The following is a 16848-nucleotide window of genomic DNA, read 5'->3' on the forward strand; positions in this document are numbered from 1 at the left end:
AAAACCGGGATGTGGGGTACACATTTTTAAAATTCGACCAATTATTCGCATGTTCAGATGTACTAGACATTTTATTCTTCCGCGTTTACACTAGAACTAATATTTTTTAAAAATCCTGATTTTTTAAATAGTTTATTATGCTTTAATTATCCAAGAAAAAAGTATAAATCATTTTGTTTTCAGAAATGATGTAGGGCACACCAACACTAAAACGGATATGGGACACACAATAAGTTACTTTCAAATTGAAACATCGAGCATTCATATCTTAAAGTTTCCATTTAAGTGACTGCCATTTGATAGTATATGAACAATAACCTGTACAACTCATCTTTGTAATACTCATCCAAATACTTGATTCCCTTGGTTTGCTTGTGTATCCATACAAAAATTATAAGTTGAAAACGCTGGTCTGATCTCCAACAAAAGCTTCCAACATGAATTTTAAATTTTGACTTTTATTAAATTCCATGTAGAAATTTACCGATGTTCACTTCTGCAGATCCATAGAAAGAGGGGGGGGGTTCGAAGTCCGGAGATTGTGTTAATTTTATGATATTTCTATTTAAAGTTACACGACATCCGCCCCCCCCCTTGGGAACCCCCCCCCCCCAAAAAAAAAAACAACAACACACACACACACACACCTGTACAAACTCACGAAATAAGTTTTTTTTTAGCTTTGTCTTACTTTTTTGCTTGTCAAAATAGTTTGGAGTCAGAAAATTCTTTAATTGGAATTCCCTTGGTTTGCTTGTATCCATACAAAAATTCAAATATTATAAGTTGAAATGGCCGGTCTGATCCTCCACAAAAGCTCATTAGCTGCCAAAATGAATTTTAAATTTTGACTTTTATTAAATATCATATTGAAAGATACTAGTATTTACATGTGCGGATCTAAAAGGAGGGTTGAAGTCCGGAGTCTTTGTATATGATTTTACGTACTCTACGATATTTTTGTGTTAAGTAACACGACCCAGACCCAATTAAACACATATATATATAGCTTTTTGAGGTTGATTGTTCAATTTCTTTGCTTGTAAAAATATTTTGGAGTCAGAACTTCTTTTTCTGAGTTTGTGTGGACACTCCCCCCCCCCCCCCCTTCGAAAAGTTTCTGTATTTGCATATTCAATGTTTGTTTTTATTAGATCTTTGTCGGTAACACTCTAGTATGTCAGCTGATAGGAAGCGGAGATTAGGGAATTTTTCTTATGCTCAAATTTTTGCAACAGCTGACAAACTTCTTTCAAAATTCTAATAGTTAATTACCGACTCCATATATTTGAGAAAAAAAGACAAAATTGAATATTGTACTTCGAAGTTAACATCATCGTATTAATTGAAAAAAAAATTATTGTTTTATTATGTGTCTTTCCTGATATACTTTCTTTTATCAAATAAAATATACAACATGACTATATGAAGATAGTCATGTTGTATATTTTATTTGATAAAATAAAGTATATCAGGAAAGACACATGTATGAATCAGTGATTAAATATTACGTACTCATAAAGCAGTTCATGTCATCTTATTTACATTCGCTGGAATATTAGCCAAAAGCAATGATAGGAGCCGGCTTAAATAAACATTACCAGCCGTATAAATTGGGATTTTTTTTGTTGTAAAAAGTACTTTCGTAGCTATACATAAAAAAGAAATAATGTCAAGCTCTTTTATATGATAAGGTTTGAAAAGGGGGGGGGTCACTATCAGAGAAAAATGACAGCTAAAAACCTTTGATTGGCACCCACGAAAAGACAATTTTTAACTTCAAGTTTTGTTTTGGCCCTGCCCATCACTGACAACCACTTTCATACATTCGATTACTAATATTATGTTCACCTGAGTGCAAGCTAGGAGCAAATAAAATAGTTTTCCAAAACTATTTGTTGCAATTTGGAATTTCCCGATCAATTTTTAGACCACTGTGTAGGGAAAATAAATTCTTATTATCATCTGGAAGGTCAGTTGTTGCAAATATTTGAGCATAAGAAACGTTCTTGATCTCTTTCCCATATTAAAAGACATGCTAGTGTCAAAGATCTTATTAATACTAATATGCAGATTTAAGAACTTTTTCGGGGGGGGGGGGGTCCACACAAAGTCCAAAGAATTTTCTGACTCCAAACTATTTTGACAAGCAATAAAGTAAGCAACAAAGCTAAAAAAAACTTATTTCGTGAGTTTGTATGTGTGTGTGTGTGTTTTTCGTGTTTTTTTTCGGGGGGGGGGGGGCGGATGTCGTGTAACTTAAAATGGATATATCAATAAACACAATCTCCGGACTTCGACCCCTCCCCCCCCCCTCCCTCTTTCTATGGATCTGCAGAAGTGAACATCGGTAAATTTCTACATGAAATTTAATAAAAGTCAAAATTTAAAATTCATGTTGGAAGCTTTTGTTGGAGATCAGACCAGCGTTTTCAACTTATAATTTTTGTATGGATACAAGCAAACCAAGGGAATCAAGTATTTGGATGAGTGTTACAAAGATGAGTTGTACAGGTTATTGTTCATATACTATCAAACGGCAGTCATTTAAATGGAAACTTTAAGATATGAATGCTCGATGTTTCAATTTGAAAGTAACTTATTGTGTGTCCCATATCCGTTTTAGTGTTGGTGTGCCCTACATCATTTCTGAAAACAAAATGATTTATACTTTTTTCTTGGATAATTAAAGCATAATAAACTATTTAAAAAATCAGGATTTTTAAAAAATATTAGTTCTAGTGTAAACGCGGAAGAATAAAATGTCTAGTACATCTGAACATGCGAATAATTGGTCGAATTTTAAAAATGTGTACCCCACATCCCGGTTTTTTCTCACTAGTTTTCAAACTGTGTCGAAGTGTTTGGAACAATAAGATTCTATCATGAGCAAACGTACATTGTCTATTGTAGTTGACGTTCCTTGGCATACTTTAGGCAGGATACTGATTTAATATTCATTCTTTATAAATGCAAAAATATCAACTTCTTACATCGAAGCGGAGCATTTGTCCTCCATTTTTGTGTGTCCTAATCCCGTCCGATGACGTAGATTCTCCGCCGTGATATAGTGTTTGTCATGTCCGTCTTCCGTTCTTCTGTCTTTCCGTCCTTCTGTCCTTCCGTCATACTTTGCGTTTAGCTCTGTTTAAAGCTCAGTTTCAAAGAAACTATCCAAGATATTTTCATCAAACTTCACATGCTGATAGATATTGATGAGAGCTATGCAACTGCATCAACATTTTTTTACCTTGACCTTTCCTTTGATCTTGACCTCACTTTTCTTTAATAATTTTTGACATTGACCTTTCATTTGAACTTGACCTCACTTTTCCTAAATCAGTGTCAAATTGATACATACTGATGTAAGCAATTCAACTGCATCAACAATTTTGACCTTGACCTTTCATTTTACCTGGACCTCACTTTTATCAAATTGTGTTTAAGCCATTTTAAAAGAAATGATTCAAGATATTTTTATCAAACTTCATATGTTGATACATATTGATGAGAGATATGCAACTGCATCAAATTTTTTTGCCTTGATCTTTGCTTTGACCTTTTTTTTTTTTGCATTTCCTTCAACCTCACTTTTTAGCTCACCTGAGCCAAAGGCTCAAGTGAGCTTTTCTGATCAAAATTTGTCCATCGTCTGTTGTTGTCGTCGTTGTTGTTGTCGTCGTAAACTTTTCACATTTTCATCTTCTTCTCAAGAACCACTGGACCAATTTCAACCAAACTTGCTACAAAGTATCATTGGGTAAAGGAGATTCAAGTTTATTAGGGCCCCGCAAGGATTTGCGGGTGCCCTATAGTATTCACTCTGTCTGTCCGTCTGTCCCTCTTCCGTCCACAAATTTTCTGTTTTTTTCTAATAACTTTTTTTATGGTTGCCCAATCCAGTTCAAATTTGGTATGGTAGTTCAGTAGGCAGAAATACATATTTTGATGCCAAGTTTGGTTCTCAATGTCTTCTGGTTTGGAGCTGGGGTGGTGGGGTAGATTCCTTAACTATGCATAAGAATGAATGGGCAACTTTTTTTATGGTTGCCCAATCAAGTACAAATTTGGTATGGTAGTTCAGTAGGCAGAAATACATATTTTGATGCTAAGTTTGGTTATCTATGTCCCCTGGTTTGGAGCTGGGGTGGTGGGGTAGATTCCTTAACTTTAGAATGCATTGGCAAAGAGAGATAACTGCTGAAGATGTTTGCATTGTAAAATGAATGCTGGCTATGAGTCCATAGGGATTAATTAGCTTTCCTCCTGAAGAAAATCCAGAGCATTATCTTTATCTGTCACATTGAGATGAATTACCACCTCTGTCTGCAAATGAAGTTTGTTTTGAAGTTAAGTCAATTTGGAATGCTATGAACACTGTGAAATGTGGATTTAGATATAACATTTTATAATTTATTTTTGTTTAATAGTTTTAATTTCATTGAATTCTAAAGACAAGAAATAGATTAAAGACAATTTTTTGATTTACTTTTTTCACTTTACGTTAATTAATTTTTAAGGTAGTTTTATAAAAACCCCATTCTATCATTAATACTGAAAAAGTTCTTATTGTAACTTTAGAAGAAAATGATGAGAGAGGTACAATTAATCCTTTGGAATCAATTATCTAGCCTGCTGGAGAAAATTTAGTAGGCTTTTCTTTATCTTTAAGATTAATGAAAACCTTTGTCTGCAACTGCTGTTTATTGAAGTTTAGGTCAAGCCTTCATGATAATTTCATTCATTGAAGGCTGGCATTCTATATAACACAAGCTTCATAATTGTTTAATACATTCAATGTTTAAGTTATTGTTTGCTGCCTAATGTAAATACAAGGATATTATTTTCAGGTTTTTGAATATTCAGGAATTATTTTGAAATTTTAAGAATACAGTTGCTGTTGCTTATTCTTCGTACATTTTTTAATCATTCCGTAAGCTGCACCCTTTTAATTCTACCCCATGGCGGGGCCCTTGCTGACTGGTCAGTTTTCTAGTTCAAATGAAGGGCCACGCCCTTTTCCAAGGGGAGATAATTATGAATTAGAGAAAAATTAATGGCATTTTTAAAAAATCTTCTTCTCAAGAACCACTGGGCCAGGAAAGATGAAACACATATGGAATCATCCTCAGGTAGTGTAAATTTAAGTTTGTTCAAATCATGACCCCCCAGGGGTAGGGTGGGGCCAAAATGGCCGATCAAAGTTTTACACAGGAATATATAGGAAAAATCTTTAAAAATCTTCTTCTCAAGAACCACTAGGCCAGGAAAGATGAAATCCTCAGGTAGTGTAAATTCAAGTTTGTTCAAATCATGACCCCCCAGGGGTAGGGTAGGGCCAAAATGGCCGATCAAAGCTTTACATAGGAATATATAGGAAAAATCTTTAAAAATCTTCTCAAGAACCACTGGAACAGGAAAGATGAAACTCATGTGAAATTATCCTCAGGTAGTGTAGATTCAAGTTTGTTCAAATCATGACCTCCGGGGCTAAGATGGGGCCAAAATAACCGACCAAAGTTTTACATAGGAATATATAGGAAAAATCTTGTAAAAATCTTCTTTTCAATTTTATCAAAGCCATGATTAGTAATATTTATATGGAATCATCCTCAGGTAGTGTAGATTCTAGCACGTTCAAATCATAATCCCCTGGGGGGTTAACATTCAAGCCCCCCCCCCCCCTCCCCCACCTCAGTAAATCTGATATGTGCTTTTTCCTAGCCGATGTGCTCAGGTGAGCACTGTGGGCCCTGGGCCTCTTGTTGTAAATTAGTGTCAAACTTCATACGCTGACATATCTTAATGTAAGCAATCCAACAGCATCAAAATTTTTGACCTTGACCTTTCATTTGACCTTGACCTCACTTTTATCAAATGTTAAAGAAACCATTTATAATTTTTTTCTTAGAACTTAGTATGCTGATACATACTGATAAGAGCTTTTCAACTGCATCAAAATTTTTTGACCTTGGCATTTCCTTAGACCTTTGACCTCACTTTAGAGAAATAAGTGTCAAACTTCATATACTGATACTATTGATGTAAGCAGTTCAACTGTATCAACATTTTTGACCTTGCCCTTTCATTTGACCTTGAACTCACTTTTATCAAATTGTGTTTAAGTCAGTTTTAAAGAAACCATTTATATTTTTTTCAACGTCATAAGCTGATACATACTGATGAGAGCTTGTCAACTTCATCAACATTTTTTGAGTTGACCTCGGCATTTCCTTTGACCTTTGACCTCACTTTATAGAAATTAGTGTCAAACTTCATATGCTGATACATGCTGATGTAAGCAATTCAACTGCATCACTATTCAAGATATTCTGACCAAATTTCATACACTAATACAAATTTTCATGTTGCATTTCTAATAAACCCTTGGCGGTGCATTCATGTCCTATGGACAGATTTCTAGTTAAGTCAGTATTTGACAAAATATTTTACCATACTTCATGAATATGGTCATGGCAGAAAGTGTTTGTCTTTGAAACTTCAGATCCTCTTCTTTTGTCTGTCACACTTTGCCTCAAATTTGAGTTTCAATGGAACTATTTTTTCCCCCTCAAATTAAACATTAAGATGTATTGGTTACAGCATCTGTGTCATGTAAGTTTTTGACCTTAAGTTTCTCTATGACCCTTAACCTCGCTATTCCTCATTAACTTAATTTCATTTTGGTTTTCATCAAACTTTATGCACTGATGGAATTTGAAGAGCCATGTCATCATTTTATGTCCTTGCTTATGATGTTGACCTCTCTAGTTCATATTTTGTGTTTATATTACTTTCATTTAGAAGTTAAGTACCTTTTCATCAGTATTCATAAACGGGTGTAATCTGAGAAGAACAATTCAACTGTGTCATCTTTTTTAGTCCTTGATCTTCCTTAAGACCTTGACCTTTCATTTTCTCATTTACATTTATTTTGGTATATAAGTTAAACTTCTTACATTCTCTATGATCCTGAACTTCATTTGTCAATATATTTTGATCAAACCTCATATGACATATTTGAGAGAACAATTCAATTCAATAAATTCCTGTAATTTTGAGCTTCCCTTTATATGACCTTTACCTTCCCTATCACCTTAAACAACACTGCAAGATGATCAAACCTGATTCAAAATTACATTTTGTATACAGTAACTGTGTCATCATTTTCAGACCTTGACCTCCCAATGAACCTCACCCCCTTTGTTTTGCGTTCGCCTTTTTTTTTTAAACTAACCTTACAGGTACTTTCATCATAGTTCATACATTGATACCAATTGGTGAGAGTAATTCAACTGTGTCAAAATTCTCTAGATCCTAGGAAATTTTGTTTGTCTTGTTTTACATTCCATAAAGAATTGAGAGATCATACATATTCAGACATAGACATTGCCATACTTTATATAATGTTGGGGAAAAATTTTATTTCTTATTACCAACTCCTTCAGTGAATTCTAATCAATGCTTTCTCCATATTTCATTACAAACAAAAAGTTTAAATATACTTCACATTCATAAATTTATTGTCTGGTGTATTCCTCAAACTGACATGATAAATCACATGATTTTTATAGAATACTTGTGTCCTTACACAAGTATACTTTTATCACTAAAACACAATACATAATTGCCTACATGGCACACATAAAATAGCTAATTAAACGTGCAACATCAGATCAGCATCACAGAACGTTTGGCATGGAACACGAATTATAATAGCCACAATCTAATGTCAATCTCCATCCCTCCTCATCTAAAACCTATCTGAAGTGACAATAAAATGCTTGTATCACATCGTCTTGTCTATAAATATAAGCACACTCTTTCAGACTAATGTTATTACTAGGGATTATCATAAGCTCTCTGTATCGCTCTCTGTGGCATGTAACTGAAATTCTCCCGAGGCCTCATCCACATGCTCCTCCATTGGTAATAAAACTGTAACGACAAAATTAAAACAGTTACTATAAGGAAAAAATAAATCTGCCCTAGGCATGTTCCTCCACTGGTAATAAAACTGTTAACACAAAATTAATCAATTTATATCAACATGATTTTGACCTGAAGGTGTACAGGTTTGTCATTAAGTGTGAAAAAGTCTAATAAAGTGCCCCCCCCACAGCATGATATGCCCGTCAAATATTGTTCAATAATCATAAATTGGTTAGGATGCAAGAAAATCAGGTAGCCATGATTAACAGATTGACACAGATTTCAATTATCTATTTTCCATTTCTTATTATACATCTCTAAGAGACTTACAGTGTAGGGATTGATTATAACAAATAATACTAGTGAGACATGACTGCAATTTGTAGCAAATATATAAAAATTGAAATAATTTTTTTTATTTTCAATTAACACATGTATAATTAGTTTTAATCATATTGTACAATACTAATTTAGTTTTAATCATACACTAAAACATCAATTTGTTTTAATCAATTACACCAATTGAAAGATCTTTATCTGGACTAGCCATCAAGAACTCTTAATTAACACAACAACTATGAGGCCATTTCTTTTTGCCCAACTCCCAAGAGATAAATTAAGATAACTGCTGCACCAGATCTAGAGGTGCTCTTAGCTCCTGACATTAAACTCATTAATTTCTCTCTAATTTGACATGCAAATTACTGCTATCAAAATCTTCTTGACCAGTGCTTGATAATTAAGCCCATGGGACAAACAAAATTCCTCTCAAAGCATAAACATTTGTTACAGATTGCTGTAAAGCATATAATGAAAAAATAAGTTTTTACTTAATCTTATGTTTTTTAATAAGGATACAACTATATTTTTACATTTTTTAGGATTATGAAATTTAGAATTTAAAAGACATAGTTTTTAAAAAAAATCATTTTAATTAAAGGTCACAGTGACCTTGAAAAAGGCTGCGACACACCTTCTACTTTAGATGTATACTTTTGCTAAGTTTGAAAGCTCTAGGTCTAATAGTTTTCTAGTTATGAGCCGGACAGGATTTTTCCATATTTGGCTATAGCATCTTTGTTGCAAATATATAAAAATTGAAATATAATTTTTTTTTTTAAATGAACACATATATAATTAGTTTTAATCATATTATACAATACTAATTTAGTTTTAATCATACACTAAAACATCAATAAAATGTTTTAATTTCATTACACCTATTGAAAGATCTTTATCTGGACTAGCCATCAAGAACTCTTAATTAGCACAACAACTATGAGGCCATTTCTTTTTGCCCAACTCCCAAGAGATAAATTAAGGTAACATCTGCATCAGATCTAGAGGTGCTCTTAGCTCCTGACAATAAACTCATTAATTTCTCTCTAATTTGACATGCAAATTTCTGCTATCAAAATTCTTCTTGACCAGTGCTTGATAATTAAGCCCATGGGACAAACTGAATTCCTCTCAAAGCATAAACATTTGTTACAGATTGCTGTAAAGTATATAATGAAAAAACAAGTTTTTACTTAATTTAACGTTTTTTAATTAGCATACAACTATATTTTTACATTTTTTAGGATTATAAAATTTAGATTTTAAAAGACTTAGTTTTTTAAAAAAATTCACTATAATTAAAGGTCACAGTGACCTTGAAATAGGCCACGACACACCTTCTACTTTAGATGTATACTTTTGCCAAGTTTGAAAGCTCTAGGTCTAATAGTTTTCTAGTTATGAGCCGGACAGGATTTTCCCATATTTGGCTATAGCATCTTTATTAAAGGTCAGAGCGACCTACTTTTTGTGCGCGACACACCGTCTACCCAAGAAGTATGAGTTGACAAAGTTTTATAATCCTAGGCCTAATAGTATTCAAGTTATGAGCCGGACAGGAATGGACAGACGGACAGACGGACGGACGGACACGAAGTCTATAACATAATACGTCCCGTCTTAAGACGGGCGTATAAAAAAACTAGAACTGTCCAAACGGGACAAAATACCCCCCACTGGGTTTTTCAGAGGTAAGTTTTTCCATAATAAAGATATGTATCAAACACAAATTATGAAATTTTACTTCCAGTGACCGTGAACTTCCCCAAATGACCTTGTGTCAAGGTCATGACACACCCTTGGGTCATCGGCAATCTTTGAGTGAAATGAGAACCTACCAAGTTTATCCATAAGAAAGATATGGACCGGACATGAATTATGATATTTTTCTTCCAGTGACCTTGACCTTCCCCAAATGACCTTGGTTCAAGGTCATGACACACCCTTGGGTCATGGGCAATCTTTGTGTGAAATGAGAACGTACCAAGTTTATCCATAAGAAAGATATGGACCGGACACGAATTATGAAATTTTACTACCAGTGACCTTGAACTTCTCCAAATGACCTTGGGTCAAGGTCATGACACACCCTTGGGTCAAGGGCAATCTTTGAGTGAAATGAGAACCTACCAAGTTTATCCATAAGAAAGAAATGGACCGGGCATGAATTATGAAATTTTTTCTTCCAGTGACCTTGAACTTCCCCAAATGACCTTGGGTCAAGGTCATGACACACCCTTGAGTCATGGGCAATCTTTGTGTGAAATGAGAACCTACCAAGTTTATCCATAAGAAAGATTTGGACCGGAAACAAATTACAAAATTTTTCTTCCAGTGACCTTGAACTTCCCCAAATGACCTTGGGTCAAGGTCACGACACACCCTTGGGTCATGGGCAATCTTTGTCTGAAATGAGAACCTACCAAGTTTATTCATAAAAGATGTGTATCAAACATGAATTATGAAATTTTTCTTCAAGTGACCTTGAACTTCCCCAAATGACCTTGGTTCAAGGTCATGACACACCCTTGGGTCATGGGCAATCTTTGTGTGAAATGAAAGCCTACCAAGTTTAATCCATAAGAAAGATATGGACCTGACACGAATTATGAAATTTTTCTTCCAGTGACCTTGAACTTCCCCAAATGACCTTGGGTCAAGGTCATGACACACCCTAAGGTCATGAGCAATCTAAGTGTAGAGTAGTAGATTCTAATGTCCCTCTGTAAGAAAGATATGGACCGGACACGATTGCACAGACAGACGGACAGACAGCTGGACAGACGGACGGACGGACAGACAGACAAGGTGATTCCTATATACCCGGGGGGTATAAAAAACTTGCTGCAAAGGTATCTTTGTGTAATATAGTTATCAAAGTATAGGTAAGCTTAGAGAGTCAGTTTATTTGAGACTGACCTCATCAAGATGTACAGATAATATTGTTTATTGTTCCTTTGAGACTGACCTGAATCATCTATCTGTGAGGATGCCTCGTCCTCGTCTGTGGCGTATCGTTTATCAATGGCCTCCTTGATTTGGTTGTTTATTCCCTTGGGATCCAGCTCCATAGCCCAGGAAAAGTTCATCAGGGCCAGGTGGGTGTTTCCCAGCTTTTTGTGAACCTAGGAAATACACGTACATGTAGTTATAATCCATTCATTATTACATGACCAGCAGAAAATACTGTTGTAAACTGAAACATCGTAATGTTAATACTCTGGACAGATTACCAATGTGATATTTTAAATAGAGAAATAGAAAATATAGGTATAGAAAATAAATCTTTGAAAATGTTAGGATTTGGCTCAGTCAATACATGTAATACAGGATAATATTCGGTTTATATAATAAAATGTTGATTTTACAAAGTTTTTAGTGTCTACAATTTAGCTTAAAAATGCATTTATGGCATTATTTAAGTATTTCATTATCAATCTCTGAATTAACTTGATTGATTTTTGGAGGGAAATGAAACAAAGGTCAACAAAATTAAACCAAATAACATGATATGGTAGAGTGAATTGAGAATTTGACCAAATGTTACCTTTCCAATCAGGAAGTACACAAGAGATTCTTTGGGGACGATCTGTTTTAAATGCTCTAGTTCAGTCAAGGCCTCCTAAATAAAACAGACAGGATTAAAACCACAGCGAAAATCTTCAGGGCAATTCTATCTAATACCCCATTCATACAACATGATTTGCATACCTAAGTATATTTTACTCATATGTAAATTTACTCACATGTGCAATTTTTGTCGTATGAACTGATTTGCTCACATGTAAATTCTGCACATTTGAGTAAATTTACACCTGGTCAGGACTAGGTGCAAATTAACTTTTGCATACATGTTGTCGCAAATTATTAGTTCTTGTGAGTAAATTTTGTCATATGAACACGCAGCAAATTTACTTATGTATGTATTTTGTTTTGTTTATTGCATAAATCTACATTTTAAGTGTTGTTTCGGTTGTTTATGCATTGTAAAGTGTATAATATCACTCTGTTAACATGGCGGCTGGAAAGCAAAAGAGAACAAGAGGCCCATGGGCCACATCGCTCACCTGAGCACTAAGGGTAGGAAAAAGTAGAAAATGGCTTTTTATTGTAAAGTTTAAATCCAAAAGTAGTCCCATGACCAATCATGGACTTGCTATTTTTTAGAAAATGATTTTTAAAGAATTTTCATATATATATCTTTAAAAACTTTGGTCGGCCATTTTGGCCCCACCCTACCCCCGGGGGTCATGATTTGAACAAATTTGAATCTACACTACTTGAGCATGCTTCCATATAAATATGATGAATTATGGCTTTGTCATTCTTGAGAAGAAGATTTTTAAAGAATTTTCCTTTATATTTCTATGTAAAAGTTTGGTCGGCCATTTTGGCCCAGCCCTACCCCCGGGGGTCATGATTTGAACAAATTTGAATCTACACTACCTGAGCATGCTTCCATATAAATATGATAAATTATGGCTTTGTCATTCTTGAGAAGAAGTATTTATAGAATTTTCCTATATATTTCTATGTAAAACTTTGGTTGGCCATTTTGGCCCCGCCCTACCCCCGGGGGTCATGATTTGAACAAACTTGAATCTACACTACCTGAGCATGCTTCCATATAAATATGATGAATTATGGCTTTGTCATTCTTGGGAAGAAGATGTTTAAAGAATTTTCCTATATATTTCTATGTAAAAATTTGGTCGGCCATTTTGGCCCCGCCCTACCCCTGGGGGTCATGATTTGAACAAATTTGAATCTACACTACCTGAGGATGTTTCCCCATGAGTTTTATCTTTCCTGGCACAGTGGTTCTTGAGAAGAAGATTTTTAAAACATGCCACCAAATTTTCATTAATTCCCAATTATCTCCCCTTGAATGAGGGCGTGGCCCTTCATTTGAACAAACTTGAATCCCCTTCACCCAAGGATACTTTGTGGCAAGTTTGGTTGAAATTGGCCCAGCGGTTCTTGAGAAGAAGTCGAAAATGTGAAAAGTTTACAGACAGACAGACGGACAGACGGACGCCGGACAAAATGTGATCAGAAAAGCTCACTTGAGCCTTCGGCTCAGGTGAGCTAAAAACACTGGATTTTTTTTATGGCCATCTTTGCTGTACATGTACTTCAAGGACAGCTGAATGTAAAAATTTAGAATTTTGATAAGGGTACTGCTCTAAAGACTTTAAAGGATACGCCGGGTTGTACTAGCAAAGATCTTTCAACAAATGGCTTTTTCAACTCTGAAAACAAGGGTCATCACTATATCTCTAGTCCCCCCTGAGATAAATTTGAATTTGCAAAAACGTGCGCATCTTGCACCCTTTCTGGCAACCGCTAAAATATAGCTGTGGTCGCGCAAACATTTGTCCTGCAGGATCAATCAGTAGTCCCCTTACTATTCAAGTACAGTACTGAGTAGTCTTCAAGGGAATGCTCCGGAGCTGTGATAGGTATAGACATTGCATCAATCGTGCGGGCCCCATTACAGAGCAGGTAGGTTAAGGTTACAACCAAATATTCTACTTGCCTATATGATATGACGTCATAGTAAGCTATATGACGTAAAGTTTAGAGATAACAATTTCTTATAATCGATATCTAAGATTGATTTGAGGTCGTAAAAATTAATCAAAATATGCAGAGGCATAATATAAACGGAATTTTGTCGTTTCTGGGTCTCTGTAGTTATCACAGGGGTTAAATACCAAACCCGTGACGTCATAACTATTTATCATGCAGAAGCAGAGTGAAAGTGTAACGTAACGAGAATTCATGTAAACAAACACAAGAAATCGGAGTTTAAAAGCATTTAGAATGAATATCATGTGTGATTCATGTGGGAATAAAGCTTATGAATAAGGTATGGTAATATACTTCTACAATTTCTTCGTAAAATTAAAGCAGGGAGGGTGTTTACTTGCCGATCAGCCTTTCCTTTGTCGTTCGTAACGAATAAGATGCAAAAGTTCAACACTACGCCGCACACTTTGAAACTTAATTTTTGTTTCTATCTAAAGTTCTTATTCTATTGTTTTTGGAAAGTGCTGCTAGAATCCTATGGTTTACGGGAATTAATGCATTTTTTACGATGTTATGAACAAAATGTAAAAATTTTGGGAAGGTTTCGTCCGAAAGTGTTGAATAATTATTTCTGTGATAGGACAGTACGATTGTAGCAGCACTTTTCATGGTACAGAGATGTTTTTACATAACTATGACTACAAATTAAAATTAATTATCCCCGGGGTAGTGTTAAACTTTTCACTTTTTTATTAAGGCATATTTTCTAATTATAGACGTCACGTGGTGACGTCGTGGTGAAGTGCTTCATGTAGTATAAGTCCCATTGAAGTTTATAAAATGCATAATTATAACAAAAGTTTTATCCTTGACTTTTCCGATTTATTTTTGTTACATAATTATAAAAAAGTGTTAATTCGCCGAGTTCTGGTCCATGTGCTGCCTTAACATACCCGCGAGGTTGACTTTCTTCTATCTTTCTTTGATTTAAAACCAAGGCAAGCGCTACTGACATATAAATTGATGTTACAGGAATTTCAACAACACTGTTCAAAATAAGCATCTTGAGTTATTCCACGATTCATGGGGATTCGTATTTATTTCCAATTCACATATTTGTTTTGTTTTAGTTTTTTTTAATCGATTGCTCATTTTATTCTCTTGGAAAATATATGTAATATTCAAGCAGATACTTCATAATGAACTCGCAAACTTGATGTACTGTAGATTTCCAAACACCAAAAAGATTTCCAGTCGTCCTTTATTGTGCAAAATGTATGCAAAAGTTAATTTGTAGTCAGTAGTCAGCCATCTTTTTGCTTAACACCCAACGGCTCTATAGTCTTAAGGACCGAGACCAAAGCATTATCCAACTTTAAACAATGATTTTAATCAATTTTTCTTTTTTCGTACATGTAAACTTTTCTAGGATTTCCCTCAGTTTCTTTGAGAAACATTCAAAAGTTAAGTCTTCTACCGAAATAGTAAGAAAATAACCTTTTTCTATAAAAATCCACAATTTTGAATCTGTGGATCTCCTTATTTTATATGAAAATACAAGGATTCTTATTTATTTGCATTAAATAAATCTCGTCTGAACGCATAGCAAATTAACTTTTACTTACGTGTGTATATTTACTCATATGTAAATTTGCACACATAAGCAAATTTTCGTTGTATGAATGGGGTATTACATACATGTAATAATAGAAGATAAACTGTATCCATGGTTTTTTTGGCAATATACCTGTACCTTATGTTTATCACTGGAGAATAGGATTGAAGCTCTGTGGAATCTACATAGGGGATTCTTAGGTTCTATAGAGATAGCGTTGTTCAGTGTTATCAATGCCTTTTCTGATTTCTGCTGTGCATGTTGAACCTGCAAATTTTGTGACATTTTGGTCAAATTCAATAAGTAAATTTCTACAGGTGCATACATAATCAGTCCAAACTTTAAGATAAAACTCTCCTGGATACTGTGATGGACTTACCACTCCTATATGACACAGCAGGGCTGGACTTTTTGGGTTAATACTCAGAGCCTTTCTAAAGTGAACCTCGGCCAGACTAAATTTCTCCTGCTTCTGGTAAATCATCCCCACACCATACCTGTAGATCAGAAACACAAGTATACATACCATACATGTAAATTACCATGTTTTGGTGGTGAGTTGGTATTTATAAAATAAGTGCTTACCATGCGTTATAATGCCTGGGATCTACCCGAATAGCGTTCCTAAAACATGACATAGCTTTGTCCAACTCCTCAGTAAAAACATACTCATGACCTAGAAGTGTGTACGCATAAGCAAACCCACTGTCAATCTGAAAATAAGAATTATATTTTAAAACTGATTAAACTAACAAAACACAATCCCTTAATCAAAGAAATCCCTGTGGGTGAAGTGTGCATGAAACTTGACCAAAACGGAAATATACTCCATAAAAGTACTATTATACATGTATATGGATAGATACAAGTGAACAATGAAAGTGATGCAGTTGCATCAGAAGATTGATTACCATATGTAAACTATAAATTAGGGTTTTTAAATTCTATTTTCTTTACCTGTATGGCTCGTTGGAAAAATTTGATTGCAGTGTCATGTTCTTTTTGTAAACTAAAACAGTTTCCAGTTACACACCAGGCCTGGAACATATTTAAACATCAAAATTTATAATTAAAACTAATCTACTAATTTACTATATTTAAACATCAAAATTTATAATTAAAACTACCGTAATTTTGGGGTTATAGGTCGATGGGGTATATAAGTCGAAAGGCTCATTTTCAGCCTTAATTTTTGAAAAATCCTAAGATAGGACGAACTTACTATATAGGACGAGGCTTTGTTTCCCGTTTTCTAAAGATGCTTACGCAGATACAACGTATCAGAACAGGTAAACCCCTTGAATTACCGGGGTTATTCCGTGACATAAACGTATCAAGAAATTAAACAGGTATTTTAATGAGTACAGAATTTAAATAAAGTTTTTTTTTAAAAAAGTAGTTAAAACTTCTTTGAATTGTGTTACTACTTA

At 34.5% G+C, this 16848-nt stretch overlaps 1 protein-coding gene across 1 annotated transcript; it reads right to left on the minus strand.

Moving 5' to 3' along the window:
- Positions 1 to 7505: 7505 nt before the first annotated feature.
- LOC134229362 (cell division cycle protein 27 homolog) lies at positions 7506 to 16465 on the minus strand. The gene is made up of 7 exons (XM_062711107.1): positions 16376 to 16465; positions 16004 to 16131; positions 15798 to 15915; positions 15557 to 15685; positions 11819 to 11893; positions 11240 to 11396; positions 7506 to 7938 (listed from the first exon to the last, which is right to left on the minus strand). The coding sequence occupies exons 1-7, from the start codon at positions 16463 to 16465 to the stop codon at positions 7853 to 7855; spliced, it is 783 nt and encodes a 260-aa protein (XP_062567091.1). The 3' UTR covers positions 7506 to 7852.
- Positions 16466 to 16848: the final 383 nt, after the last annotated feature.

This window comes from Saccostrea cucullata, unplaced genomic scaffold (genome assembly GCF_032062105.1).
Source record: "Saccostrea cucullata isolate Sc308-1 unplaced genomic scaffold, CSIRO_AGI_Scuc_v1 ctg5112, whole genome shotgun sequence".
NCBI lineage: Eukaryota > Metazoa > Mollusca > Bivalvia > Ostreida > Ostreidae > Saccostrea > Saccostrea cuccullata.